The 26,505-nt window shown below is 36.4% G+C and overlaps 5 protein-coding genes across 9 annotated transcripts; 2 read left to right on the top strand and 3 right to left on the bottom strand.

Moving 5' to 3' along the window:
- Positions 1-32: 32 nt before the first annotated feature.
- On the bottom strand, positions 33-8,281 carry LOC112044309 (component of gems protein 1). 5 transcript variants are annotated; one of them, XM_024080120.2, is made up of 4 exons: positions 8,220-8,236; positions 3,341-3,495; positions 2,057-2,210; positions 33-1,962 (listed from the first exon to the last, which is right to left on the bottom strand). In XM_024080120.2, exons 3-4 carry the CDS (start codon positions 2,099-2,101, stop codon positions 121-123), a joined length of 1,887 nt encoding a protein of 628 aa, XP_023935888.2. In that variant the 5' UTR covers positions 2,102-2,210; positions 3,341-3,495; positions 8,220-8,236; the 3' UTR covers positions 33-120. The 5 variants fall into 5 exon arrangements, with proteins under 5 accessions (XP_023935888.2, XP_023935887.2, XP_052744190.1 ...); XM_024080119.2 differs by lacking the exon at positions 3,341-3,495 and having other exon boundaries at positions 8,220-8,281; XM_052888230.1 differs by lacking the exons at positions 3,341-3,495; positions 8,220-8,236 and adding an exon at positions 6,942-8,213.
- Positions 8,282-8,338: 57 nt separating this feature from the next.
- LOC112044319 (uncharacterized) lies at positions 8,339-9,708 on the top strand. Its single transcript, XM_024080132.2, has 2 exons — positions 8,339-8,687; positions 9,497-9,708. Exons 1-2 carry the CDS (start codon positions 8,474-8,476, stop codon positions 9,643-9,645), a joined length of 363 nt encoding a protein of 120 aa, XP_023935900.1. The 5' UTR covers positions 8,339-8,473; the 3' UTR covers positions 9,646-9,708.
- Positions 9,709-10,166: 458 nt separating this feature from the next.
- On the bottom strand, positions 10,167-16,997 carry LOC112044308 (scaffold protein salvador). The gene is made up of 10 exons (XM_024080116.2): positions 16,714-16,997; positions 16,407-16,575; positions 15,163-15,244; positions 14,423-14,533; positions 13,475-13,604; positions 12,700-12,810; positions 12,169-12,346; positions 11,420-11,556; positions 10,757-10,889; positions 10,167-10,455 (listed from the first exon to the last, which is right to left on the bottom strand). Exons 1-10 carry the CDS (start codon positions 16,796-16,798, stop codon positions 10,386-10,388), a joined length of 1,206 nt encoding a protein of 401 aa, XP_023935884.1. The 5' UTR covers positions 16,799-16,997; the 3' UTR covers positions 10,167-10,385.
- A 418-nt stretch (positions 16,998-17,415) lies between these two features.
- LOC112044307 (diphthine methyl ester synthase) lies at positions 17,416-21,263 on the top strand. Its single transcript, XM_024080115.2, has 5 exons — positions 17,416-17,692; positions 17,949-18,131; positions 18,747-18,918; positions 19,064-19,195; positions 20,950-21,263. Exons 1-5 carry the CDS (start codon positions 17,558-17,560, stop codon positions 21,129-21,131), a joined length of 804 nt encoding a protein of 267 aa, XP_023935883.2. The 5' UTR covers positions 17,416-17,557; the 3' UTR covers positions 21,132-21,263.
- Positions 21,147-26,465, bottom strand: LOC112044305 (rap guanine nucleotide exchange factor 2). The gene is made up of 2 exons (XM_024080112.2): positions 26,214-26,465; positions 21,147-25,749 (listed from the first exon to the last, which is right to left on the bottom strand). The coding sequence occupies exon 2, from the start codon at positions 25,709-25,711 to the stop codon at positions 22,178-22,180; it is 3,534 nt and encodes a 1,177-aa protein (XP_023935880.1). The 5' UTR covers positions 25,712-25,749; positions 26,214-26,465; the 3' UTR covers positions 21,147-22,177.
- Positions 26,466-26,505: the final 40 nt, after the last annotated feature.

Raw genomic sequence — 26,505 nt, 5'->3', positions numbered from 1 at the left:
TAATTCAATCGAATCATTCAATCATTAATTAGAACATTATTATAGTAACACTTCAGTAAATAATCAAGTAAGAGTTGCAAAATAGGAATTAACATTTAATGGATTCATTCCATTTGTTGTTTAGGTTGTTTTAATATTTGATTCCAACTCCTTTACATTTTGTCCTTCAGTAGCAGGTTCATTTGGAAGTATTTTAGTTTCAGTATAACCTTCTTCACTATCAAGTTGTTGCTCTAAGTTCTGTATTGTTTCATGTTCTGAATTTTGTACATAGTTTTGCTGATTTTCATATGTGCTTTGATCAGGATGTGCAGGTTGTTCAATCTCACCTATTTCATTATATTCTTGATTATCATAATTAACATGTTCACTTGCTTGTGTATCATAAATATTTGTATTCTCGATGTGACTTTGATCAACATTATCAAGATATCCAGATTGTTGATATTCATAGTTAACTTGCTGTTGGTCATAATTTTCTGTTGATACATCTGGCTGATGTTGGATTATTTCTTGCTGATTTGGATGTTGTTCATAATTTACATTTGTCACTTCTTGATGGTTTTCATAATTTTCCAAACCATATTGCTGATTTTCATAATCAGCATTGACGTTTTCATCATAATTACCAACATATTGTTGTTCGTAACTAGGATCATATTGTTCTGTTGATTCTACATGTTCATTGACTTCTGGATAGTAGGGTTGCTCTTGTTGAGATTCATCATAATAAGAGTATTGTTCGTTTTGTGTAGTATCCCCCACAGTGTCAACATTTTCAGTGTACCCTGTTTCTTCTGAATAAAACATTTGTTTTTGTTCTGTTTCAAATTCATTTATTTGTGAGGAGATAACATTATCACTAATAATTGTCGCTTCATTTGGTGGTTCATATTCTTGTGGGATTTTTTCTGCCATAGTTTCGTTTTGACCAACATTAGAATATGGTTCTTGATATTCAATAGTTTCTACAGGATATCCGGATACTTCATCTTCTTTTAAATGCAGATCAATGTCTTCTGTCTCATTTAAGCTCGTAATATTACTATGAACAACATCGCTGTTGCTCAACTCCATTACATTTGGTTGGGCTATTGGTGCATTTATTACATTCTGTGTATTTATAGAAACAAACTCTGCACCTTTTTTTGTCGGTACATTATTATGTATTCCTTTGTGTTCATTTAATTCAACGTTTTGAATCTGATTGAAGGGTACCTTTTCGTTGTTCATATTCTCATTTATTTGTTCAGCTTGGATAATATTTTCATGTGGATAAAACTCTTTGTTTGTTTCATTGGAATCCATGATATATTCTTCTTGATTTGAAGACACGAACACGGGTGTGGGCGATACTTCATTTTCAAATTCAATATTTTTAACATATTTAGGAATCATATTTTTATTGCGTTCTAATAGTATATTACTATCAGATTCAAGATCGATTTTAGAAACTGTATCTGGACTATATGTTTGTAATGCATTTAGTTGCATTTTATTTTGCTGCGAATTGTTGATTGTGTCTTTGTCGGTGTTGTTAACCATCGCTTCGCCTATGTTTGATTTAATTATATTCAATTCATGACTTTTAACGATTTTATCATTCATTAAATGTGAGTTTTCCTTTGAAACGCCTGACGAATCTTCTTTTTCAATTTTCTTCAGTTCATCTAAAATATTATATTTATTCCTCCAATCAGTATCAATGTTTTCCATCGGTGTGGTGTTTAACAATGGTGGTTGATAAAATGTTACACTATTTTCATTTATAGGTCGAAGTCTAGGAATGAGTATGTATTTTTTACATATTTCTTGTAACAGTATTTCTTCATCTTTTGTTATACATTTCGGTGAAGCGTCATATTCTCTTGAGCGTAATATACTATTATCAAATCTTAGTTTCTTTACATAATCAGATCGCTCTTGTGGTATAAAGTTATAGTTATTTATTTGTGGATTTCCCTAGAATATAATTGATGTTGAATACTTCATTTCAAATTTGAAAAACTAAATAAAATACAGTTCGATATAATATTATCACATATTGTTAGCTTACCATAACATGGCGAACTGGTACAACTGCAGGGGTAGACATCCGCATTTTTTCAAGCCTACCCAAAATAAACTCATTTCTATCTTTACGCTTTTTATCCTCATCCAGAAATGCGTCGTATTGTTTTCTAAGTGCGTTGATGCGATCTGATTTTGTTCTGTAAGTGAAATATACAAAATTATATTTTACTTCACAGATACTATTATGATAATTTTTCTATTTTACCGATGTTGAAAAAAATAAAAAGAACGCACTTTTTGCCTGATTTTCCCATTTATTTTGGACAATGCTTTACGTAACTTTGGAAATTCAGTACGAGTTAACCAAGGGAATGTAAACAAAAGAATGAAGGCTCAACCTTCGTGAAGGTTTGCGACTTGGCTTTGATACTTTTTGCAAAGTAAAACTGAACGTTCATATATTGAGAGTATTTCCATTACATGTTTTGATAGGCTTTTTAAAAATGAGCTTTTCTTTTTTTTATCGAGTATGTACGTGCTTTCTTCTGTTTGTGTGTGTGTACGTTTTTTTGTTAGCTAATCGGTAAGCTTACGAAAGAAAAAGTTAGCGAAACATATGTTAGGTACACTAGTTAGGTACACTCGACAAGTTAAATTTTTCCTGAGTTTTGTTGGGTGCGTTGGACGTTGAATCGAAGACTGACGCACGCTATCCACCATAACTCAAGATGTACACTCTTAGATTGGCTATATTTTCATTCACACATGCATCATCATGATTATCATCAACTACAGGCCTTCAGTATCAGAAAGGGGATTTGGTGCTTAAATCCATATCTATGTGTCCACCACACTGCTCCAATACAGGTAGGCGGACTTAAAGTAATAACGTCTACCGACTAGTAATGATAACGGTCGGGGCTGATCTTGGAAAGGATTTCACGTGCTCTCTGAGGGTATACCGCTACTAATTTGCCAACTCCAGGCTGTTATTGAGAAGTTTTCGTTTGCTTATGAACTAGTAGGTACCTACAAGTATACCGACCGACCATTCTGTGTGAAACTTGACCAAATGATATATAACTAATAAGCCGACCCAGCAAACGTTGTTTTGCGTTATAATATTCACTTAGGGTTAGGGGTATGAAAAATAGATGTCGGCACACAAAATTTCATAAAAATCGGTCCAGCCGTTTCGGAGGAGTTTTGGTAACAAAGATCGCGACGCGAGAATGTTATGTTGACTTAAAATTATAGTAAAATGAAAATGGTGCGATACGGCTATCGGTTAAGTCTCACTAAACCTCTAGTAGAAGGAAAATAATACCGCAGAAAGGCTTCAACTGTGTACGAGCATTATGGTAACTGACTCCAAATGGTACGTGTTGTTCAGAGACGCCATAACATTATGTATACGACGTAGGTATTCCTTGGATTGACCTTCTGCCGCATTTACACGCCCTTGGTCACGAAAGAAAGTACCTAATCATGCAAAGTGTGATGAAAATTATTAAAAAATACAAGTATATCTAAGTGCATTTGCACTGAATAAAGTCTAGTACAGAAATATTATTGTTTCAGTAATGGTTAATATAGCCGTGATAGCCCAGTGGATATGACCTTTGCCTCCGATTCCGGAGGGTGTGGGTTCGAATCCGGTCCGGGTACACCACCGGTTTAGCACCGCCTTCAAAGTGATGAGCAGGTAGAACGTAATATGATGCTATTTTTCGCTCTTTAGTTTAGTTGGTACGTTTTATGTTTTTGAAGTCGGTTGCATTTTTTTAATAAAAATTTTTTATCCCCATATTGGAAACTTTGCGGGAGAAATAAGTTTATGTAATAATGTTTCCTCTCTCTCGCTCTCTCACTCTCTCTGGATCGTGGGTGGGGGGGGGGTGGGGGGGGAGTAGGTAATGTTGGTAGACATACTAATCACGTCAATGTTTACAACCAATACGTTACACTTTGTGTACGGATAGTTGGGAAACAGGAACTCGCTATCCGTACGCACCTTTACACTATGGGAGAGCGCGTGTGGTGTATGAATTAAACTCCCATAATTAATATAAAAAGGTATATTTAATATTTGTACACGGAATAGAACTAAAAATAGAATGTACAAACTAAATAACAAAGATGAATCGAATGCGTATGTGACGCATTTATGACGTTGAAATGAGAGCCGCGATTTAGCCGTAAGCGTGGTAGCCGGTTAAGCCGTTTAACGTACTCTGGCCTAGTGGGGCCAAGATTAAGTATTTATAATACTTTACAAACAAAGGATTATTGTATCCCGAAATATAACGGCTGTCATTGGAGAATCGAACTGGCGCCTATACGTCGAAACTCCTTCGGATTGTTATTGGCTAAGTGTGAGCACTTAACAAGGGTTGACATTCCATCGGCGTTACGTAATTCTAACACAAAGGAATGTTGCGTGGTTTTTGTACAATGCAGCTTAAAGAGTTATAAATAACTTACAATCGTATCGTAGGCTCGCCAGAAGGTCGCGTGACCTCAGGATACCTTTTTAATAACGTGTGGTAGCGCGAGGTACCTGTAACCGTTTTAATTTCGCAAACAGGGTGGTTGACGGGCTGTGCATTTACAATTAAAGATGTATGCTTATCAACTAAACAGCGGTTTCTTACATCTACAAGCAAATTATAAAAACACAAAAAATCGATTCCTATAATAGGTTTGGTTACGTCGGCTATCACAAAACGCCAGTGAAAATCCCGACGCAACCCTAAATTAAGTGTTAAACTAATCGTACCGTACGTATTTATTTCGGTACCATTAGCGGCAAACAGTTTATAATCGCATTTCTTAACTAAAGACTTATTGTTATAACTTATTCTACTTAACGGATAAACACACAAATCAGCACCAGTGTCTATTAAAAATTGAGCCTTAGTGTTCTTATCTGTAACAATAACGCGACTGGGTGAAACGGGACAGCCATTGTCAGTCGCATTCATTGACTGCCCGATTCGTTTCCCGTAACACTATTACGCGAGAAGAAACACGGTTCGCGGCACTTAGTAGATTTTTCTCGAAACTTTCTATGGTACCAACAAAGTGTATCAGCTGCAGGGTTGTAGGCGGGGCTTCGGGAACGGTGGCGCCAGCCGTGTCGCTCGTGCGGGCGAGAACGGGCACGCGATAGCTGCGCGTGCGGAGGTGACGACAGGGCAGCCACTTGACGTGTCAACTCGTCGACAGCTCGCTTGAGTTCGCATACCTCATTGTTTGCGGTAGGTGCGGCCAACTCGTGCACTTGCTGTGTTCCGATGACGTCACTTACGGTGTCCGCTAGCTTTGCGAGTTCCTCTAACGTGCTCTTTTGCTGCGAAGCGAGGATCACTTGAATGTGAGTCGGCAGGCGACTTGACCACAGGGAACGGACAAAGTCGTCGGGAACGTTAGGGCCTGCGAGATTTTGTAAATGTCTCAAAAATTGAGACGGTTTACGATCCCCGATGTCTTCGTGGGTCAGAAGTTGACGGACCCTTTGCTCTTGACTCACAGATAACCGAGCAATTAACTCCGCCTTCACTTTTTCGTACTTGTCAGCGGCCGGCGGGTTTTTTATGATGTCCTTTATTTCAGTGATATATTTTATGTCCAAGTTCGCGATAACGTAATTATATTTGGTCGCGTCGACGGTTATGTTCGCGAGCGCAAATTGACCCTCGAGTTGTGCGAACCATAACGCCGGTTCGTCGGGCCAAAAGGGTGGCACTTTAACGCGCACAGCTTGAACCGATTGTTCATCGTGTTTGGACATTGTCTATTAGTTAATTACTGACTACTCGAAACCACTTTATGACTATGTTTGTCTGTTTTCGGGGTCACCACTTTATGTCTGTTGTCGGGGTCACCACTTTATGACTATGTTTGTCTGTTTTCGGGGTCACCACTTTATGGGAGAGCGCGTGTGGTGTATGAATTAAACTCCCATAATTAATATAAAAAGGTATATTTAATATTTGTACACGGAATAGAACTAAAAATAGAATGTACAAACTAAATAACAAAGATGAATCGAATGCGTATGTGACGCATTTATGACGTTGAAATGAGAGCCGCGATTTAGCCGTAAGCGTGGTAGCCGGTTAAGCCGTTTAACGTACTCTGGCCTAGTGGGGCCAAGATTAAGTATTTATAATACTTTACAAACAAAGGATTATTGTATCCCGAAATATAACGGCTGTCATTGGAGAATCGAACTGGCGCCTATACGTCGAAACTCCTTCGGATTGTTATTGGCTAAGTGTGAGCACTTAACAAGGGTTGACATTCCATCGGCGTTACGTAATTCTAACACAAAGGAATGTTGCGTGGTTTTTGTACAATGCAGCTTAAAGAGTTATAAATAACTTACAATTATTATATAACCTAAATATTAATGCATCGCCACAACACTATATCACACTATATCTACTGATACTGTACGCCCTACATGAGTGAGTGATGAGTGATAATACAATTCATATCGGTAGCCCAGAATTCTAGGGTGAGCACAGGTCCACTCTAGGGTGGGCACGGCCCCCCCGGCCCCCCGCTAAATACGCCCCTATGACGCCCTAATTAATGAACCTCTCATTGTGTACGCCTGCCAAACTGAACTCTATACTGAAAAAAAATATTGTCTTACATAAACCGTGTAATATTGGACCTGTGGGATAAAATAAGAAACATCACCGTAAATGCGATTTCTAAATACCTTAATACCAAAACACTAATCTGTCTTGTCTTGTCACTTATTGTCTTGATAGATATTATTGCTATAATATATAAAATAAAACTTTTTCGTTCGAATGTAACGGAAACCAAAAGCGTAAAGCGTTAGCTTTAGCGTTTTCTATGTTCTGTGACGGAATCACTGTAGACAGAGAAAGTAATAGAAACACACAACAAACCTCAACAAACTCATTGCAATTGTAATTTTTACACATAATACAACAAGGAACATATCTACTCAAGAGTAAATGTAGGACTACAAACTTGTTTTGCTGTTCCGGCTGAAAAATTGTTTCTTTTTAGATAAGTATTGTTTTTGTTCATTTATTTCAATTAGGCTTAGTTTACAAGCACTATCGAAACGTTAGTTATTAATATTCTATGATAATGGTGATGAAAATTACTCGAAAGCTTTAGGAGGGTTCCAAACGTGCCTTGGTCTGAGAAGAGCCCACAACAAAGTCAGCCAGGTTTTGATGTGAAACATCTATAGCCGCACGTTAAACCGATTTTTGGCGTGGCGACGCATGCCGTGGCAACGCGTTGCCACGCTATATGATGGTATATATATAGTCTATATTCAGTAATGTGTCCGAAAACGAAAACTGAATATTTATTCTTGGACTTTGGCGGCACATCTCAATCTTCCAAAATTGCCTTAAATGGTGTAACCCTACCAGCTTGCTCCTTCTTCAAAACTTCAAAGCAAAACAACAAGCACTTCAAAACGATGGCAATGTGGACCGAGACGTAAAAAGTAGAATGAATGCGGGATGGATGAAATGGTGACAAGTCTCAGGTGTGCTGTGACCCGCGAATGCCTCTTAGACTTAAGGGTAAAATATATAAAACGGTTGTAAGACCTGACGTGCTGTATAGATCAGAATGTTGGGCGGTGAAAGGGACGGATAGTAAACAAATGCATGTGAACGAAATGCGTATGTTTAGATCTTAGACCATTAAGTTGAGATGGATGTGTGGTGTGACAAGAATAGATAAAATAAGGAATGAGTATATCTAAAAGAGGAAGTCTGAAGGTGGCGCCAGTGACAGAAAAATTGAGGAGTACAAGGTTAACTTGGTACATGTAATGCGTAGGGAGGAAAGTCATATTACTAGAAAAATGTTGAATGTGCAAGTGGAAGGACATAGGAGGAGAGGAAGGCCAAAGAAGAGATGGTTGGATTGTGTGAAAGAGGACATGTGTGTAAAAGGAGTGGATGATGAGTTGACGAGTAATAGAGACGAATGGAAAAGATTGACATATTTTTCCGACCCCACTTAAGTGGGATAAGGGTAAGGAGATGATGATGCAGTAATGTGTCCAGCGTAGCGACGCGTTGCCATGCGCAATAGACTGTGCGATTCTCTACCACTCGATCCGGCGATATACCATCTAACGCTACCATAGAATTACAGACTTGTAAATCTATGCTCGCTACACTGAGCTCGGATACCTTTATTGCTTAGAAAAAGTATATACTCCCTCCACGCTATAATGTATACGTGCGCAGTGTATTGTACTCGACTAAAATACTAAAGTAGTCTATGCGGTTGCTGACAGTGACAGTATTTGATTTGACACTTGACAGTCATGAATTTGATTGAGGTTATGTTTTGGTAAACAACAAAATAATTATTATATAATTTCATTTTAAAAAAATTGTAGCTATCTTTAGAATTTATCACTCCGTAGTAATCTTTACACACAATGTTATTTAGATGGTTACATAAATACATTCGACGGAATACTAAACCCATACCGGGCGATGTTGCAGTTTTATGGAAACGAAGACTGAGCATAGCGTATGCAGTTTTGGCTTGGAACGCTTTTGGCCTTTTTGTTTATTCTTTATACCAAGGAAAAGCTGATTGGGCACATTATTATGGATTAAAATCTGATGAAGAACACTCTATGCCACCAGGTATGTATCCACTATTTAAATCATCATCATATATCAGCCGATGGACGTCCACTATTTACATATCCATACTTTATTACTAACATATAGCTTGTATCTTATCAATCTGAATGAAATTTAGCAGTTCAAGTTAATCTCAGAAACTACTAAACAGATTTTTATAGATTTATTATGCTCAATTTTGGATGTATACTAATGTTTCTGACAAAACCAATCTCTGAACGTGATCAAATGGGAGATTTAACTTCAAATTGGCATATAAGGTTGTTGAACTGCGCTGTTTCAAGGTTATGCCAACTGTTTGTCTTTGTAATGATAGGAAAAATGAGGCAATTGTAATTGGATATGTTTGTCCCATTCAATCACAACCTGTCAGAAACAAAGTGTATGAGCAACCAGACTTTATGAATATTTAGAATAATACTACTACTAAACTGCTTTATTTAGAATAATATATTAATTTAGTAGTTCTCTTAACCATTTGAATATTTATTTGTTGTTATACATTTGATAAATAAAAAAATATATATATTGTTTACATGTATGTTGGTAAATTTTAGTTAATTAATTAATTTAAAACAATAATTTTATAAATGACTTCTTATTAAATGATTTATAGGTGGTCACTGAATTATCTAATTTTGTATAAATTTAGATGTTTGCCATTTTGATGCCAGTTTCATATCAAAACAAGAACTTGTAAATTAATGAAACATCATTCTGGTTGCTTATGGCTTTACAACCATATAAACCTTACAAACTACCCGACAAACCCTACATTCTTAGACAATAATCATGACTGTTGTTTACAGCACGAGCTTGGGCTAACACATTAGGAATTAAAAATGCTAAAGTTGTAAGGATATCTGGCTTTACTAAGGTAGATGAATATGACATCGTTGATGGTGAGGAAGTAAGAAAAAAGGAAAATGAAACTGGAAAAGAAGAGCTTAGTCAATAGTTTATTGTTTTGTAAAATTATTTATGTATAAGTAGTATTAAGAAACAAGTTTATTATACAATCTGTGTCTTTGTTATTTTTGGGTTAGTCATGTCAGTTATGTAAAAATTTCAAATTAAAAAAAAGTCTCAAAAACTACACTTTTCTATACCCACATACAAATGATTCATCATCATTATAAACCCATACATACTGCTAAGCTCGAGTTTCCTCTCAGAATGAGAGGCGTTAGGCCAATGGTTCACCATGCTGGCCCAATGCAGATTGGCAGACTTCACACACACAGAGAATGAAGAAAATTCTCTGGTATGCAGGTTTCCTCATATTGTTTTTCCTTCACTGTTTGAGACACATTTGATATTTAATTTCTTAAATTGCACACAACTGAAAAGCTAGAGGATTTTTGAATTTTTTTGCTAAAGGATCTTCATGAAATATGAGTTTTTTGTTCTGTTATTCTCCTGTGATCAGTCAGCAGACTATGAGCTAAGAAATATGAAATTAATAAAAGATAATCTGGATATTTTTTTATAAGATTTGTATTTATTAAATATATGTTATTGTATGTATAAATTGATTAAAAAAATTAAAATAGCCATTGACAAAAATATATTATTTTACATAAAATTCAAGGCACTAATTTATGAGGAACATTTACAACTATGTTTATTCCTTCTTATATACAATAACATTTTTCCTTAATTAATAAATCACAGCTCAATAAGGCAAGGCGTGTTGACCTAATAATTTGAATGTGCATGGCACGACTTGTTGTGCCTTCGTCTCTCAAGTTCTTGTAAAAGAGCAGACCTGAAAATAAATATTGAAAACACTTAGTACACATATATATTCTTCTATTCCCAAAAGATGATATTGATATTGCCTTTGGATGTAAGTTGACAGCACTAACTAAAGCCTTTGCGTGTGTAACATAAGGGAATGCCAAAATATCAGAAATGTGTTGTTAGAGTTATGGCTGCTCTTCACACAGTCAATACACTGGCTAATATGTTGGCCAATATACTTCACAAAGTAATTTTTTAACAGTATGTTAAAATTTTATTTAATAAATTTATTCTTCATTAAAAATACAAAAAATAACAAGCTATACCTGTACTGCTCGTATTTCATCACAATAAGCTGCAGCTCCTGCTTGTAGAGGCGCGTCAACATGTCGGAGTAGCAATCCAACTCGCTCAGCCGGAACATGTTCCATCGCAACTTGTGATCCAGCTCTTGGTCAGCTAAAAAGCAATATAAAAAATAAACATACAAAATGTAAATAAAAATTAATTTCACTATGTTCAAGTAACGTCTTTACATAAAGAATAAAATAATATTTATAGTTTGAGATCCAGCATATGAAATATATTATTATATATATTTAAATGGGTCACTGTGTACATTATCTATCATTTATTTCTAATGAATAACAGATGACGGTATACATATATATATTTAATGCCGCATCTTAGACCATTAATGTCAATTACTGAGTGACTATTATATGGGGTCATACTCATAGCACACATATCAACTCTGAAAAGGGTTGTACACGTCCCGAGTGACCGCGTATGGATACGCGCGTATGATTGAAAGAAATGTCAAACACTAGCGAGTGCGTTGACATTTCTTTCAATGGTCGATTCGTGCGCTGTGGATTCTTCAAACGCGACGCAAAATCACGCACAGTCAGTTTTAAATAGAGTCAACAGTACAAAAAGTAGTTTTAAGTGGTACAGATAACCATATCCTAAACACAGTTGTTTATTACCTTTAGAATAAACAATAAGCCAATGTGGTATTTCTTCTAACAGATACGGAGGCACCAATGTCGGTACAAGAGGGCTGACCAGATAGCAGCCTCCCACCAGACACGGGTGTGCATACGTGGTCTGGTGGGTGATTTCACTGTAAACAGAAATGATTTATTTACTGACATTACATTACATTTGATGTTACTCATAACGTGTAGCGTCACCCGCCATAAAAATGGGCCACATCTATCTATACCTACTTATAATAAATCTGTAGAGGTCAATTCTGTACGTGAAATATATGTCTAAAATAACTTATATGGGGTGATTAGTGAAAGAAAGATTTTTATTTGGCAAAACACAAAAAAGGAAAATCATGTAACATAAATACAATAGAAAAATCGTTATAGAAACAAAAAGTACTCGATGGATTTTAACGAAACTTGGTACAATTATTCTTCATACTCCTGGGAAGGTATATATACTTTTCATCACGCTACGATCAATAGGAGTAGAGCAGTGAAGGGAAATGTTGGGAAAATTGAAGAAGTTAGTCCATTTTTACAGCGATACTACTGTATAAGGGCTGGATTAAAGAGGTCTAAGGGCGGAAGAAGTTGCGTAAATAATAAACACCGTGGTGAGGAGTGGACACGCGGTGCCACGGGCGCGGCACGCTCTCCAGCGGGTGCGTCCAGTGCGTGGTCTAGTGGTGGTAGTAGCGGCCCCAGTCCGGCGGCAGCTCGCACTCGTCTGATGCACTCACTTGAAGTAATAAACACCGTGGTGGGGAGTGGACACGCGGTGCCACGGGCGTGGCACGCTCTCCAGCGGGTGCGTCCAGTGCGTGGTCTGCGTGTTGTGGTCCATGTAGTAGCGGCGGCCGCGCAGCGTGCGATCGGCGGACCAGCCCGGCGGCAGAGGCAGCTCGCACTCATCTGATGCTGTGGTGTACAGATCCTTTTAACAGACTTAAAAAAATGAGGTTATCAATTCGTCGGAATCTATTTTTTTATGTATGTTCACCGATTACTCAAAGACACCTGAACCGATTTCAAAAATTCTTTTTCACTTCAGAGGGTATGCTTTCCAGTTGATCCCATAGTAATCGTGTCAGGATCTGATGATGGGACCCTGGCGAGGGGAACTTTCGAATATTATAGAGACAACTAGTGCGTTTTTTAATGTTTTCATTAGGTGTTGTAAGCAATACAATTCAATGAAGGTCTGGTGTCAATCTGATGATGGAGATTTATTTATTTTTATAATATACCATATTATTGGAACTGTAAATTACCTTGACTAGATGATATCATGTTGCCACCATGGCCTTTATTGTGGTACGGCAGGGCGGGAGTGTTCACGTAATTTGAATATATGGGGGATGATTGACTGACTGTTGTAAATGCTGAAACAATACAATAACTCTTTACTATTTTAGCTCTTAAACTATCATGAAAAACAGCTTAACTCACTTTACATATGAATCCAGTGGGAAATACTTCAATAATAATCACATAAGTGTAGTTATTTTTCTATTCAAAAATAATTTTAAATAGTTTAATTCAAATATTTAATAACATTTAATAAATACTAGCTGACGTCGCGCGATATCACCCGCGTGGTTCCTGTTCCCGTAGGAATATGGGGATAATATATATCCTATAGCCTTCCTCGATAAATGGGCTATCTAACACTGAAAGAATTTTTCAAATTGGACCATAAGTCTATTAAGATGACATTAGGATATGTTATACACATATCCATCACAAAATAACCAAACCAACTAGTCCAACTAAGGCTAAATTAAATGGCCTGTACAATAACAAGGCACCACCATATTAGATCAACATTCAGCATCAACTGATATGACAGCCAAGAATTAACTTATTCAATAGGCTATGGTGCAAATACCATACGGAAGACAAAGATGCCCTGTTTTTGATGTCTGCCTGCTAGATTAATGTTATCCACTTTTCATTTACTTGGAGAGAAAGCAAGAGAACAAAATTGGTAATGTTTTAAAGACATGGATAATACTAGTTACAGAAGTATAAAATATACATTCTTACACTCGGTACAATGCAGTCTGATAGAGTGGGGTGATGGTGGATGGAGTCTGGGGGTTAAACTTAAGTTTGATGATATCCGCGGCATACTTGACTCCCGAGAAGTATACTGCTGCTGCTTTTGTTGCTGCACCTACAATGTAACAAATAAATATAGTTTTAGCAGACTCAGAAGTGGATTACAAGAATAAGAAACCAATGTCGAACAAAGGTTCACAATATTCAAAATGATTCACAATATTTGTCAGGACAACTTAATCAACAAATCAAACTGTAACTAAAACAAACACTAGAATGGAAGAGAGTAACCTTGAGTGGAGTCGCGGACTTGTGACTGTTGTATGTAGGGTTAAGGACATCCTTGACAGTGAACTAACACTTCCCTTTTCATCAAGTCACTCTCCTCGCCTATCCTAAGTTACCCATAAAGGATTACACTACAAGAAATGTGGACGGCTCGAACGCCACGAGCATACTGAAGCCTACCGTACGACGAGCGCTATAAATCGCAAGTCGTTCCCGTCAACCGATCGCTACCCTTCTCTAAATCCCTACTCTTTACGGAAAAAAGTCACCCCACCTAGCGTCGGCTTCAGCCAACACAAGTTCGAGCGACGTCATATCCGTCTCTAGACTAGTATTTCCTACAATAGATAAATAAAATTAAATTGTCTGTCTGTCAATTCAAAATAACTGTATCAAGCTTTTTCAAAAAAATTGTCTTTCTGTTTGTCCGGGCTAATCTCTAACGCCAAAACTGATTTCAATGGAACTTTTACTGGAAGATTGAGTAATATAGGCTACATTGGTTGGTTTCTGTGGAACTTGTGACAAACAGAGTAATACATGGACAATGCATTAATACAATATTCATACACTTGATTTCTATAGATAAACTATTGTTATAGTTATGAATACTTAGTGCATATAGTTGTAGTTTCAAAGTGATACCTGTTGTTGATTTTGATAAATTGGATCCTCAGGCTGTGCTTGCCTGTAATATCTGTGGCTTGTTTGTCTGCTGAACGACTCGTCAATATCATTTAGTGTTGATTGTGATGCCTGAAATTGTCTTATGTTAAATAATTAACACTACATATAACACAATCATTAATTTTAAGGTTTACAACATAACTTAGTGGCTTAGTAATTCCTCACATATTCTTAGTTTTAGGCAGTATTCTTGCTTCCATTCCATGTGAGCATGGCTTGTATAGCTATTAGGTTAATTTACCTCAAATTTCTTATTGCATTCTTTCTCAATAAAAAAATAATTAAACTAGTTAAATTTTAAGAATTAAGTTGGCATGTCCAGTAGTAGTTTTTAATGAGCAATCAATAACATTTATTTATTTGTTTATAAAAAGAACATATGCCACATCTTTTTAAATATGATCAATATTCCCATCCCCTTCAACTAATTGGGAAAGACTGTGTTCAGAGTGGGTATGACAATAGACCAATAGAGCGAGGATCGAACCACTACTCCTCAGTGATGAGTGGGTTTTTTAATTTGTCTTGGCTATATTGAAAATTTTGTGTTGCAGGGTCGTAAATAGGACAAGTACAGAAATAGTTTAAACTCAAATATAATATGTATGAATAGTTTGAGTTCAAAGTGGTAAGAAATTGTTCATGATCAGATAACTTGGCTGACACACTGCAGTGTCTAGTCTAGACTAGATACATACCAAATTAGCATCCAAGTGGAACTGAGAATTAAAGTTGCTTGATGTACTGGCAATATCACTCCCTGTAGACAAACTTGCAAACCTTAAAAATAAACAATAAACAATGTTAAACTTAAACAAAATTCAGGGTTTATCTTGGATTTTTTCCTTTATCTACCAATAAAAGTCAAGTTAAGTTATACCTGTTCAAGTAATAAGTTAAGTTACGTTATACCTGTTTGTTTTTGTTCCTTGTTTGGTATTTGACTGCTTACATTTTTAGTGAATGTTGTGTGCACTTGTCATAGATGTATGTATAAGTCAATGTGAGCTATTTATATATTATTTGTGTATGTCTCTATATGTATATTGTAAGTGTACATAAATAAATAAAATAAATATAAGTCTTATTTAAATTGGTTCAGCCATTCCAGACACAAAAATTTAAATAAAACGATTGTATTTTAGTATATACCATTAAAATATACACAATTTTCTGCCCACTTTAATATGAAAAGTATATTAGTATATTAAAGAAATCTTATAATTGTGTCTATGAGTATAGTTAAAATAACCATGTTTTTTAATCAATAAAATATGGTTATTTTATTGATTAAAAAACATATAACTGTAAATAAAAAAGACACTTCAGTTTTATTTACATAAAGGTTTGATAACTTAATTTAATTGAATATGGAGTACATTCATCACTACATACATTTAGTCCACATAAAAACACTGCTCTGAAGTTGCAACATTGCAAACTGCACAGGTTTAATAGCCTCCTATTCAGAGTGACTAGAATTTTGGTGAGTTTTATACTTTTTTCTAAATAGCATTTAAAAAGCTTCTAATAACATGATAAAGTAGTGTTTGTGGAGAGTATATAATATACATGTTACCACAAAATTGTAAATATGGTTAGAATAATCTATCACGCGAGATTATGAACTGTCAATAGATTGTGAACCGCAACATACTGCTTATAATTTAATGTGTTATTGGGTAGAGTGTAAGGATTTTTTTATTTATATGTTTACAAATTAAAATATAGATACCTAACCTAAGGGTCAGAATCACAGGAGTGCATATTATAGATGCAAAAATACACTGACTTAAGACTTGTGCATGCCGCTGCTCACTTGTGTGGCAGACACTGGCAGAGACAAACATCTACCTAGCACTAGTAATGGTTATATTGGGGCATATTACAGTTACAATTTAAAAGCGCATGAAAGCAATATAGAATTTTTTTTTTGTGTTACCTGTGGGCTAGATTTGGTACAGATTCACTTGGTGTGTACTTGCCAGCGTGACCACTCATTGTTTGTGCTTTGCCAAACTTATTCTCCATACTTTGGGTGGCTCCCTCACTAGAACCAAAAGGCTGACTACGTGGCCTTCTATTGTTTCCGGTTGTCCAAACATTTATTACTGGAATACCATCAATGTATCATAAGAACAAAGTTCGTAATAATCAACTATAGACTGTGGTACAGCAAAGAAACATTGTTTGCTGTAAGTATTTGTTAAACAGACAATATCATCATAATATGCCATGTATCATCTTACTTGGCAAATCCGGCGGTGTATCTTTTTTCACATATTTGCCGACAACCCCTTCGTTGACTGCTTTCTGACCTTTTCTCGAAATCATTTTATTAGATTTTTCAAGTGGTTTGATTTGTCACATGAGATAATATATATACATTATAATACTATATTTATGGTTGTTTCATCACAACATTATAAATATTTAAATTTTCACAATTATTTAAATAATTATACATTAATTTCTCATAGAAATAAAAATAATGAAATCAAATCCAAACAAAAATTAAAAATCAAACCACAGATAAAGAAATCATTCACATAAAAATAATGTCACTGTCATTGTGACAGCTACAATATCATCTTCTCTGTCTATGGTTATTTAATAGCTCAGACGAATTATTTAAGGACTTGTCTCGCCCCTTTGTCAAAGTATAAACAAACAAACGATCAAACACGTTCATAAACCTATTGTCATACACCTTAACAGAAATCGGTTTTACATGCGGCTATAGATGTTTCACATCAAAAACAATAAACGACACAATTATTTTGTTTTTGAATTTGGGTGCGATACTAGTCCGTAAGTAATTCCTCCTAGCTCCTAGGCCTCTGAGCTATGCTTTTATGGTAATGTATTCTATAGCAAGTATATTATTATCTGTGACTTGAACCCAGAGCCGAAAAGCTGGTTCACAAAAAATTAAGTAATTTGACGTCTATTCTCTATTGACGTATTTTCGAATTTTCGATTCAATTTCAAAATTCAAATTTAAAATTCAAAAATTGCAAGGTGATTTTATTTTGGTATTTAATAAATAATTGAAATCCTCAAATTTTATTCTAAATCTTGAATATTTTTGATATGTTTTACTTAATAGGCCTAGGTTTAGGCGATGCTAAAGACATTACTGTAAAAGGTTTAGAGATTGTAAAAAAATGTGATAAAGTGTTATTAGAAGGTTATACTTCTATTCTTACTGTTGGAAAAGATGCGTTGGTAAGTTGAATTAGTATATATTCCGAACCAAATTACATACAAATTTCACATTTAAACCTAAAAGACTTAAATACCAACATTGAGATGCATTAATTTTTTTTAAACGCTGCACCAACCCTTTCTCAAATAAATTCCTTATGTGAGTACATATAGTACATATTTGCCGGTAGGTTGGTAACTTAACTGGTTATTCAAAAAGAAAAAGAAATGTTGCCTCAAAAAACTATGCTTTAATTTACATTTTATTAAATTACAGGAAGACTTTTACGGCAGGCCATTGATAGTAGCAGATAGAGAGCTATGTGAAAGTAATATAGATGATTTCTTAAAGGAAGCGAAAACCAACGATATTGCTCTATTAGTAGTGGGAGATCCATTGGGAGCGACAACACACACTGATATGTTACTCCGTGCTAAAGAGTATGGAGTTGAAACACAAGTTAGTTCACATTTAAACCTCAATATCGTCACAGTTATGGCTTTGGGTTTAAAAACTGACAAATCTAGGTGTTTTTTGCTTAGGTGGAAGGAGGAGGGCTACCATTAATGTAAACATAGGCAAACATGGTATTAAAAGTAAATATACATAATACATTGCCCAGAAGGCTGGACTATATTTAGGTCAGAGAATCAATATTGCCATACAATGTGGCAATACTGCCACTTGCCAGCCTTCTGGGCACTATACCATTGAATTGCTTCAGACATATTCTATGACGCCTACTAAATCTAAAATACATTCTTACTTAAAATAGCTTTGTTTGTTTTCTCTGTTCTGTAGAAACATAACTTTTGAATTGAACTTTTATTGAGTGCCATTGCTAAATTTGTGACTGAAACTGGGGGTGGTGGTAGAAGGGTAAAAAGTGTTAAGTTTTATTATTCTTTACCTATTCAATATACTTATAAAAAGTACAAAAAAAATTATTGACATCACAACATAATTTTTTAATATACATATAAGATGGCAATTGTTTTTATTTTGTAATATTTTTAACCGACTTCCAAAAAGGAGGAGGTTCTATGTTCGGCTGTATGTATGTTTTTGTTTTAGATTGTCCATAATGCATCAATAATGAATGCTGTTAGTTGCTGTGGCTTGCAGCTGTACAACTTTGGTGAAACTGTTTCCATTCCATATTGGACTGAAACTTGGAAACCAGATAGTTTCTTTGAAAAAATTGTTGGAAATCACTCTAGAAACTTGCATACTCTTTGCCTTTTAGGTATGATTTTATTCACATTTTAAACAGCCTTACAGAATCAAAAAGACTTTCCTCTTTTAAAGATAGGTATCCTGTTAGATTGTTATATCATCATCAGTTTTAAGTACTTTAGTTTTAAATGTTTGCAAATACTTTTGCTTTTCAGATATAAAGGTGAAGGAACCAACAGAAGAGTCATTAACAAAGAAAGTGCGGCAGTATATGGAGCCCAAATTTATGTCAGTCAAAGAAGCAGCAAAGCAACTGGTTCAAATAGTCGAAAACCAGACTGATACTGGTACTTACCTGTTATGTTTTATATTCTTAACTAGCTGACGCTGCGCGGTTTCACCCGCGTGGTTCCCGTTCCCGCGGGGATACGGGAATAATATATAGCCTATAGCTTTCCTCCATAAATGGGCTATCTAACACTGAAAGAATTCTTCAAATCGGACCAGTAGTTTCTGAGATTAGTTCGTTCAATCAAACAAACAAACTCTTCAGCTTTATAATATTAGTATAGATACTATCACTTTGTATGCAAGAAATTCAGTTTTTTACACATCACGCGGGAAACAGATTTTTAGGATAAGAAGTAGTTCAATAACCTCCTCTATCTTCCAGTGAACGTCCCATTAAAATCGGCCCATCCGTTTCAAAGCTCATTTGTGTTTTGGTATAACGTAAAATGTGTATAACATGGCTATAATCACTTGATAAAACACAATTCTTTTGTAATCACAGAGAGACAGTTCAATTTTATTTATATCTAGTGTATATTGACTATTTGAATGTTGTGGCAACTTCATCCCATTGGCTAGTTCAGTTACGCAAGCAACCAATAAGCTATCAGCGACAACCAGACACTTTAGCTTCAGCTGTATAAGTATTTATATGTAGTACCAATGCCATAACACTGCTTGTGTTATGGGTACTGGCATGCTTACTTATTTCCATTAACCAGTTGATAAAGCTGCAAGCCATAAAACCAAAAAAAAATATTGAATGGATATTTATTTCAAAATCAGATACACTTACATACGGTGCCGGCTTTAGCACTACCAGCGCCCCTGGCCGAGATTTTTACGGCGCCCCTTTCTTATTGAAACCCATACGAACAAAAATGGATTTATTTAATGCTAGACGCTTGCGACTTCATCAGCGTTAAATTAAATTTTTCACAAATTCCACGGGAGCTATGGATTTTTCCGTGACAAAAATAGCTATACCTACTACTGTTGCTAGCATCCAGCGGCTCCCTGCAACTCGCTTGATGATTCATCTATCCATGATCGCGGTCTATTTAGTGGGGGGTCGCCATTCCAGCACCTTGGGACTTCAACGTTCATCGGACCTTCGAACTATGTGCTCTGCCCATTGCCACTTCAACTTCGCAATTCGTTGAGCTATGTCGGTGACTTTAGTTCTGCAAATATCCTTGTTTCTGTTCTGGCGCCCCTAGGCGGTCGCCCAACCGCGCCCTACCTTAAAGCCGCTCCTGCTTACATAAAAAGAAACTGACTCAATTTATATTTTTGACGGCCTCCGTGGCGCAGTGGTACGCGCGGTAGATTTTCAAGACGGAGGCCCTGGGTTCGATCCCCGGCTGGGCAGATTAAGATTTTCTTAATTTGTCCAGGTCTGGCTGGTGGGAGGCTTCGGCCGTGGCTAGTTACCACCTTACCGGCAAAGACGTATCGCCAAGCGATTTAGCGTTCCGGTACGATGCCGTGTAAAAACCGAAAGGGGTGTGGATTTTTCATCCTCCTCCTAACAAGTTAGCCCGCTTCCATCTTAGACTGCATCATCACTTACCATCAGGTGAGATTGTAGTCAAGGGCTAACTTGTAAGGAATAAAAAAAAATACATATATACTTATGAAGTCTTTAGTGATGATTTCTGAGCACTAATTTTGATGAATGTGGGTTATAGCTAAAAGGAACGATAAGAACCAAAGAACATACAAATATTTTTTTTTTTTAAAAATACCAAACTTTCATTTCAATTGAAGTTGTAGATTTCAACAAGTATATTATTTCTTTTTTACTTAGGTATCAGCAAAAGCAGTCTGGCCATCGGTTTATCGAGGGTGGGAGCTCCAGATCAAAAGATTGCAGCAATGTCATTGGGAGATATGCAGAACCATGAACTTGGAGCACCTCTACACAGCCTCGTGATCCCTGCACCAGAATTACATCCACTAGAAATTGATTATCTTGCTCAGTTTAGATAGCATTGAAATAAAAAATAATTTTTATTTGCATATTTTATTTGGCTACAAATGCCAGAATTATTCACGACAAAATAAATTGTTGAATAAGATATTTATAAGTTTTTAAATAAACATTATTATGATCTAATTTAATTATAGTTTTATTATTTACATTTATAATTGTTTTAATTAAAATCGTGATATAAACAAATTACAAACTGCTACCATAAGAAATAACATTCAAACTCATTATTGGTCCTCAAAGCTACCAAAAAATACTACCACATACAAATATTTTAAAAATCAATCTTGAGTCGTAAATATTAAAGGTACATTAATTATTATTTGGTCTAAGTTGCATATTATAAATAATGACAATGATAAAAATATACAAATAACGGAATGTAGAGATACCAAAGACATATATGAAATAATTCCCAAGTAATGCTAAACATTAAACATCTCTAGATAATAATAACTGGAACATGGTGGGTCACATTAATTTTAATTATAATAATAATAATTAATAGAGGCATGGCTTAAGATGTATTAATTTTACACTATGTAACACTAGGACACATTCTAATTAAAATGTTAAAATTATACAGTCTTTAAACTTATTTGTAGGGGATACATACAATATGATATTTAGTTTAATAACAATATATTATATGAAAAAACGTATGTAATTCGTGCTTTCTATTCGTCGAGTGAGATTACAAAACTGATCTATAATAAATAGATGATATATAAGAGTATTTAAAATTTTAAACAGCTGAAACTTGTTGTTCGTCGTCTTCATCATCAGGCGTATCATGGTAATAGTCGTAGGGTCGTGTGACCCCCTCGTGGCAAGTTAACTAATGACGTCACACTGCTACTCGCGGCTGACATATCGACCGGTAGAGAAGTAGGTGAGTCGGAATGCGATCTTCCGTGCGTCGCTCAAGAGCAACAGATTCCCACGATTGGACCGTCCCGATGGTGAAACACGGTGAAGGACCTGAAGGTGGTGGTCTTGGTTAGTGAGGCCTTGTTTTAGCAGGCTCAGATAGATATTTAAAATTTTAAACAGCTGAAACTTGTTGTTCGTCGTCTTCATCATCCGGCGTATCGTGGTAATAGTCGTAGGGTCGTGTGACCCCCTCGTGCGAGTGCGCGCGGCTGAGGCGCTCGAGGCGCGCGACCTGCGCGGCGAGCGTGTACGGCATGCGGGGCGGCGGGACCGGCCGCACGCAGCTCGCCGTCGTACACGAGCCGTGGCCGCTGTCGCTAGATGTGGCTGAACCCGTTTTCCTTAATGGCAAGTTAACTAATGACGTCACACTGCTACTCTCTGCTGACAAATCGACCGGTAGTGGAGTAGGTGTGTCGGAGTGCGATCGTTCGTGCGCCGCTCGAGAGCAACAGATACCCACGACCGGACCGTCCCGACGGTGAGAACAAGGTGAAGGACCTGAAGGTGGCGGTCTTGGTTGGTGAGGCCTCGTTTTAGCAGGCTCAGATAGAGCTAGCAGTTTTCGAACTGCTTGTGGTGAAGCCGCACCGAACTTATTGCCAGCAAAGCTCTTTTTGCTTTCACTGGCTGAAGATGCACTACTGGTTGTTGATAGAGATGGTGACGGGTGTCGCCGCCGAGGAACCATGGGTGCAGGTCCAGAACCTTCACATTCCAGTGATAATGCATGCAGGCGTTCTTCATCTGTTTCTACATGCATTCTATTTAAATATGCTTTGACTCGTCGAACCATTTGTGCTTCTTCAAACATTTTCTTGTGGTTGGGCACATTGGCCGATTTTTTCCTTCTCTTGACAGTCACCTGACCTTGTTGTACGCCGGTGGTGAGTTGGTTCAAGGCGACCATGGCATTAGAAGGAGGCTGTTTGCCTAGTTCCAATAATGTTAGAAGGTCATATGGAGAGCTACACATGTTAGTGAGTGTTCTGACCTCTTTAGCAATCATTCGCAATTTTTCAAAATTAACCATTCCTTCAACTTTAGTGTCATTTCCAAGATGGATGAATGTTAAATCTTTTCTAACAACTGGGTAAAATGGAATCACTGGAGATCTGCCTTGTTCAGTGGTCACTAGCTGTCTGTATTTTGACATATTTCTGGATGGGTCCATAAGCATTTGTAGATCAGAAAATAACTTGTTGTATTTTGTTGGTAATTTTTCCCATGTCATACGAAGTCTGGACACAGCTCCATGACCTAATCCAGATATGATAGCAAACATTGAGTTGAAGTTTTTACATTCTTTACAATGACGGGCAACTTTTATAAATTGTTTTATTATTTTTGACCTTCTAACAAGATTCTGCTCATTGACCACTTCAGTTACAACCCAGAACATCTCCTTGTTTACAAGTCCTGCAAATTGGGATAACATTGGTGTACCATACCTACTTTTCAACTCAAAGAGGTCATCAACATACTCAGTGCTTTCAATCTGTCTAAAGATGCAGAAATCTTGTAAAGTCAATTGAACTGCAACTTCAACAGCGTTCAGTTGCAGGAAATGTACGACACTTTCTCTCAACAATTCTGGTGCCATTTCATCAGGTACTAATGTTTCACTAACTCCATTCGTTTTCAGATAATAGCGTGAACTGAGACCAATACGCTCGGCAAGATTTTGCAATTGATCTGGCAATCTATGTTGTTTTATTATACCTCCTTGTGCGACAGATACTTCACAAAGTGAAAAATTAGAACTGGGATCTGTGATTCCAAATTCCTGCAAGGTAAGCATAACAACTTCCCTAGCAGTTGTTTCCTTGTGTACTAACAAATATTTGCAGGTTTGATCAGCTTTATACACTTTGAGTACATGTTCAGGGTACAGGTAATCAGACGACTGATACTCATCGTAACATATAGATATCAGGTCTGGATTACTATGTGAGTTGTAGAATGAGGTACTAGAGTTGGCTTTGTTTAATGTTTCAGAATTTGAAATGATACTGTCATCATTATGAATACCATCAGTAATTGTATTTTTTGGGAGTATGTTCATTTTCATTAAAGCTTTATGTAATTTTTTAGGACCTAAAGTCATAAAACCTCTTTGTGGCTCTTTTTTAATATTTATTTGTTGTGGTTTTTTGGTAGGAGATTGAAAAACTGGAGTTAGGGTGATAGGATCGTCACTAAGAAGTTCTGCGGTAGATAATCTGGCTCTGGGATCTGTTTGCCAGCGGACCATATTAGCACATCCTCTTTGCCTTGGTGAATTTTCTGGCATGTGCAACATTTGTTTAAAAGCCAATAAATTACTTTTTACAGTAATGCTCAAGTGTGTGGACCCCGTTATTATATCCATGGCTTTAGCATGACTGACATGTTGAAAGGATTGACCGTTGACCTCTATTATTTGATCTCCTCTTTTTAATCCTACATCTTCTGCCTTTGAGTGTTTTTCTACTTTTAGAATGAAGATTTCATATCCCCTTTCATATCCTCCTAAAATAGTAAAGTTTAATGGTTCATCTCTAGAAGAGCGTGATAAAGTAACACTTCTAGTACGAGCCTTGGCTGAACAAGCTATATTTAATAACCTTAGTTGGCTTTCCATCTTTTCACACTCAAGAGCAGATTCAAAGCTTTCCAGGAATTCCATCATATTTGGATCAGTTTCAAAATCAGTAAAATGATTATTGACCCACAATAAAACCACTCTGGTAACTTTGTCACGGACTGAAGGTTCAGAAAACCAGGCAAGTAACTGTTTGGCAACAACCAGGGGGCTTTCAATAAAGGTCCTGTGGGTTAATAAAAAGTCTTCCACATATGTGGAGTCACGAGAGTTATCTTCAATGAGCTGTAACATCAAATGCTCTGGTGTACCCCGAATGACTACATGACCTTGTTGGTGTCCCGATTCCCCAGCAGCTCCTCTGTATTCAGTGACCAATACGACAACCCCATTTTCATTTTCATGTCTTCTTATGTTTTCTTCACCCTGATGCAAAATACGGTAATAATCTGTTTGAGTGACACAAACAAATTGGCAATCATCACATCTAGTTGTCATTACACCTCTGTGATACAGTTTTTCCAACGTAGCCTCTGCCATACCAAAGCTGTCTCCAACATTCAAGTGCTCTACATCTCCATTCTGATGTTCAATTCCCACTTGACCATTTATGAGAACAGACCACGAATCATGCTCTTCACCATCATTCATAACTACTGTTTCAGCTTTCTCAACCACAGCAAAAACCATCACAGCGCAAAGAGCCCTTCGTACTGTTAAGGTCATATTAGTAAAAGCTTTCAAATGTTGTGTGAATTCAAGAAGTATTTCAATATCATCATCCGTTCTCTCATTTGGATCTTTCTCGAGGCATTCTCTGACAGCATCGCGGACTGTCAAACTGTCCATGCTCTCCTCCAAGTCTTCCTCTTCATCTGAATCCACTATGGACTCGAGGAGACCCGACAAGTCTACTTCCATATCCATGTCTAATGAACTGTGTACCGAGGTCATGGTGTCACTGCCGCTGTACGCAGAGCTTGTGTCGCTGGCGTTGGAGCACTTCAATGTGTGGGGGTACAGCTCCGGACTGTGACGACCACCGCGCCCACCTCTCAACATCGTGAAGCTTCTATCCTATCTGTATTCACTTCCAGCTCCTGTAAACAAAACCAATACGCTATCAATAACTATGTAACTTTCAATCTGAAATCTAGATAACTTTACATTGATAGGATTAAGAGATACCAATATTTATTGCAAAGACCTTTCCAAAGACCTATGTACAACCTTTACTTTTTATTTTATCAACAATAATACTAATCAAAGTCCATTTCAATAGATTTAATAGCTACTTTCAGATAGGTTGTGATAACATATTTGAATAATAAACTTCAATATTCCATTTATTTTAATAATAGAGTACATATAATAGAATAAGATTAACTTCCTTCATTGCGTCGTCCACATACCAGACGTTGGTAGCGAAAAGTACTCCAAAATGTATATTTGAACACAAAATAACATTATACTTTTTGTTTTGTGGAATATTAAGTTTAAGGGCGTATTATACTACCATAAGCAAACTATAATCAAAAAGGTATACAAAAATTCAATACTGGACCTCCGCAATTTCTATTTATTTTGCATTCATGGCGGAACTGTCAGAGCTTCCATGTTGCTTTCTAATTAGTATCAATTCAAAAGAATACTGTTCTAAGCAGCGATAGTTCACACATAAAACAACTAAATTCACAAATCTTGTAAAGTTTTAAACACTAGAATATCCAATATTTGGAAAGCAAGATAAGACGCCAAAAAATTTAGAAAGCTACTTTCTCAACGTAAGTACCACCACAGATAACTGATACTGATAAACTTAAAAAAACTTTAGTCTCTGAAATGAACTAAAAAAA

Source organism: Bicyclus anynana, chromosome 21 (genome assembly GCF_947172395.1).
Source record: "Bicyclus anynana chromosome 21, ilBicAnyn1.1, whole genome shotgun sequence".
In the NCBI taxonomy this organism is placed as follows: domain Eukaryota; kingdom Metazoa; phylum Arthropoda; class Insecta; order Lepidoptera; family Nymphalidae; genus Bicyclus; species Bicyclus anynana.
This window is presented reverse-complemented; position numbering and strand designations above follow the sequence as displayed.

Bases quoted from the DNA above. Each gene is read 5' to 3' on its own strand.
- LOC112044305 (XM_024080112.2), bottom strand. From the start codon at position 25,711: ATGTTGAGAGGTGGGCGCGGTGGTCGTCACAGTCCGGAGCTGTACCCC.
- LOC112044319 (XM_024080132.2), top strand. From the start codon at position 8,474: ATGTTATTTAGATGGTTACATAAATACATTCGACGGAATACTAAACCC. The intron at 8,688-9,496 runs GTATGTATCCAC...TGTTGTTTACAG, and splicing joins AGAACACTCTATGCCACCAG to CACGAGCTTGGGCTAACACA.
- LOC112044309 (XM_052888230.1), bottom strand. From the start codon at position 6,994: ATGTTCCTTGTTGTATTATGTGTAAAAATTACAATTGCAATGAGTTTG. The intron at 2,211-6,941 runs GTTTGTTGTGTG...TTTCACTTACAG, and splicing joins ATTGCAATGAGTTTGTTGAG to AACAAAATCAGATCGCATCA. The intron at 1,963-2,056 runs GTAAGCTAACAA...ATTATATTCTAG, and splicing joins TACCAGTTCGCCATGTTATG to GGAAATCCACAAATAAATAA.
- LOC112044307 (XM_024080115.2), top strand. From the start codon at position 17,558: ATGTTTTACTTAATAGGCCTAGGTTTAGGCGATGCTAAAGACATTACT. The intron at 17,693-17,948 runs GTAAGTTGAATT...ATTAAATTACAG, and splicing joins CTGTTGGAAAAGATGCGTTG to GAAGACTTTTACGGCAGGCC. The intron at 19,196-20,949 runs GTACTTACCTGT...TTTTTTACTTAG, and splicing joins CGAAAACCAGACTGATACTG to GTATCAGCAAAAGCAGTCTG.
- LOC112044308 (XM_024080116.2), bottom strand. From the start codon at position 16,798: ATGATTTCGAGAAAAGGTCAGAAAGCAGTCAACGAAGGGGTTGTCGGC. The intron at 11,557-12,168 runs GTGAGTGCATCA...TTCTGTTTACAG, and splicing joins CACGGTGTTTATTACTTCAA to TGAAATCACCCACCAGACCA. The intron at 10,456-10,756 runs GTATAGCTTGTT...ATTTATTTTCAG, and splicing joins ATGAAATACGAGCAGTACAG to GTCTGCTCTTTTACAAGAAC.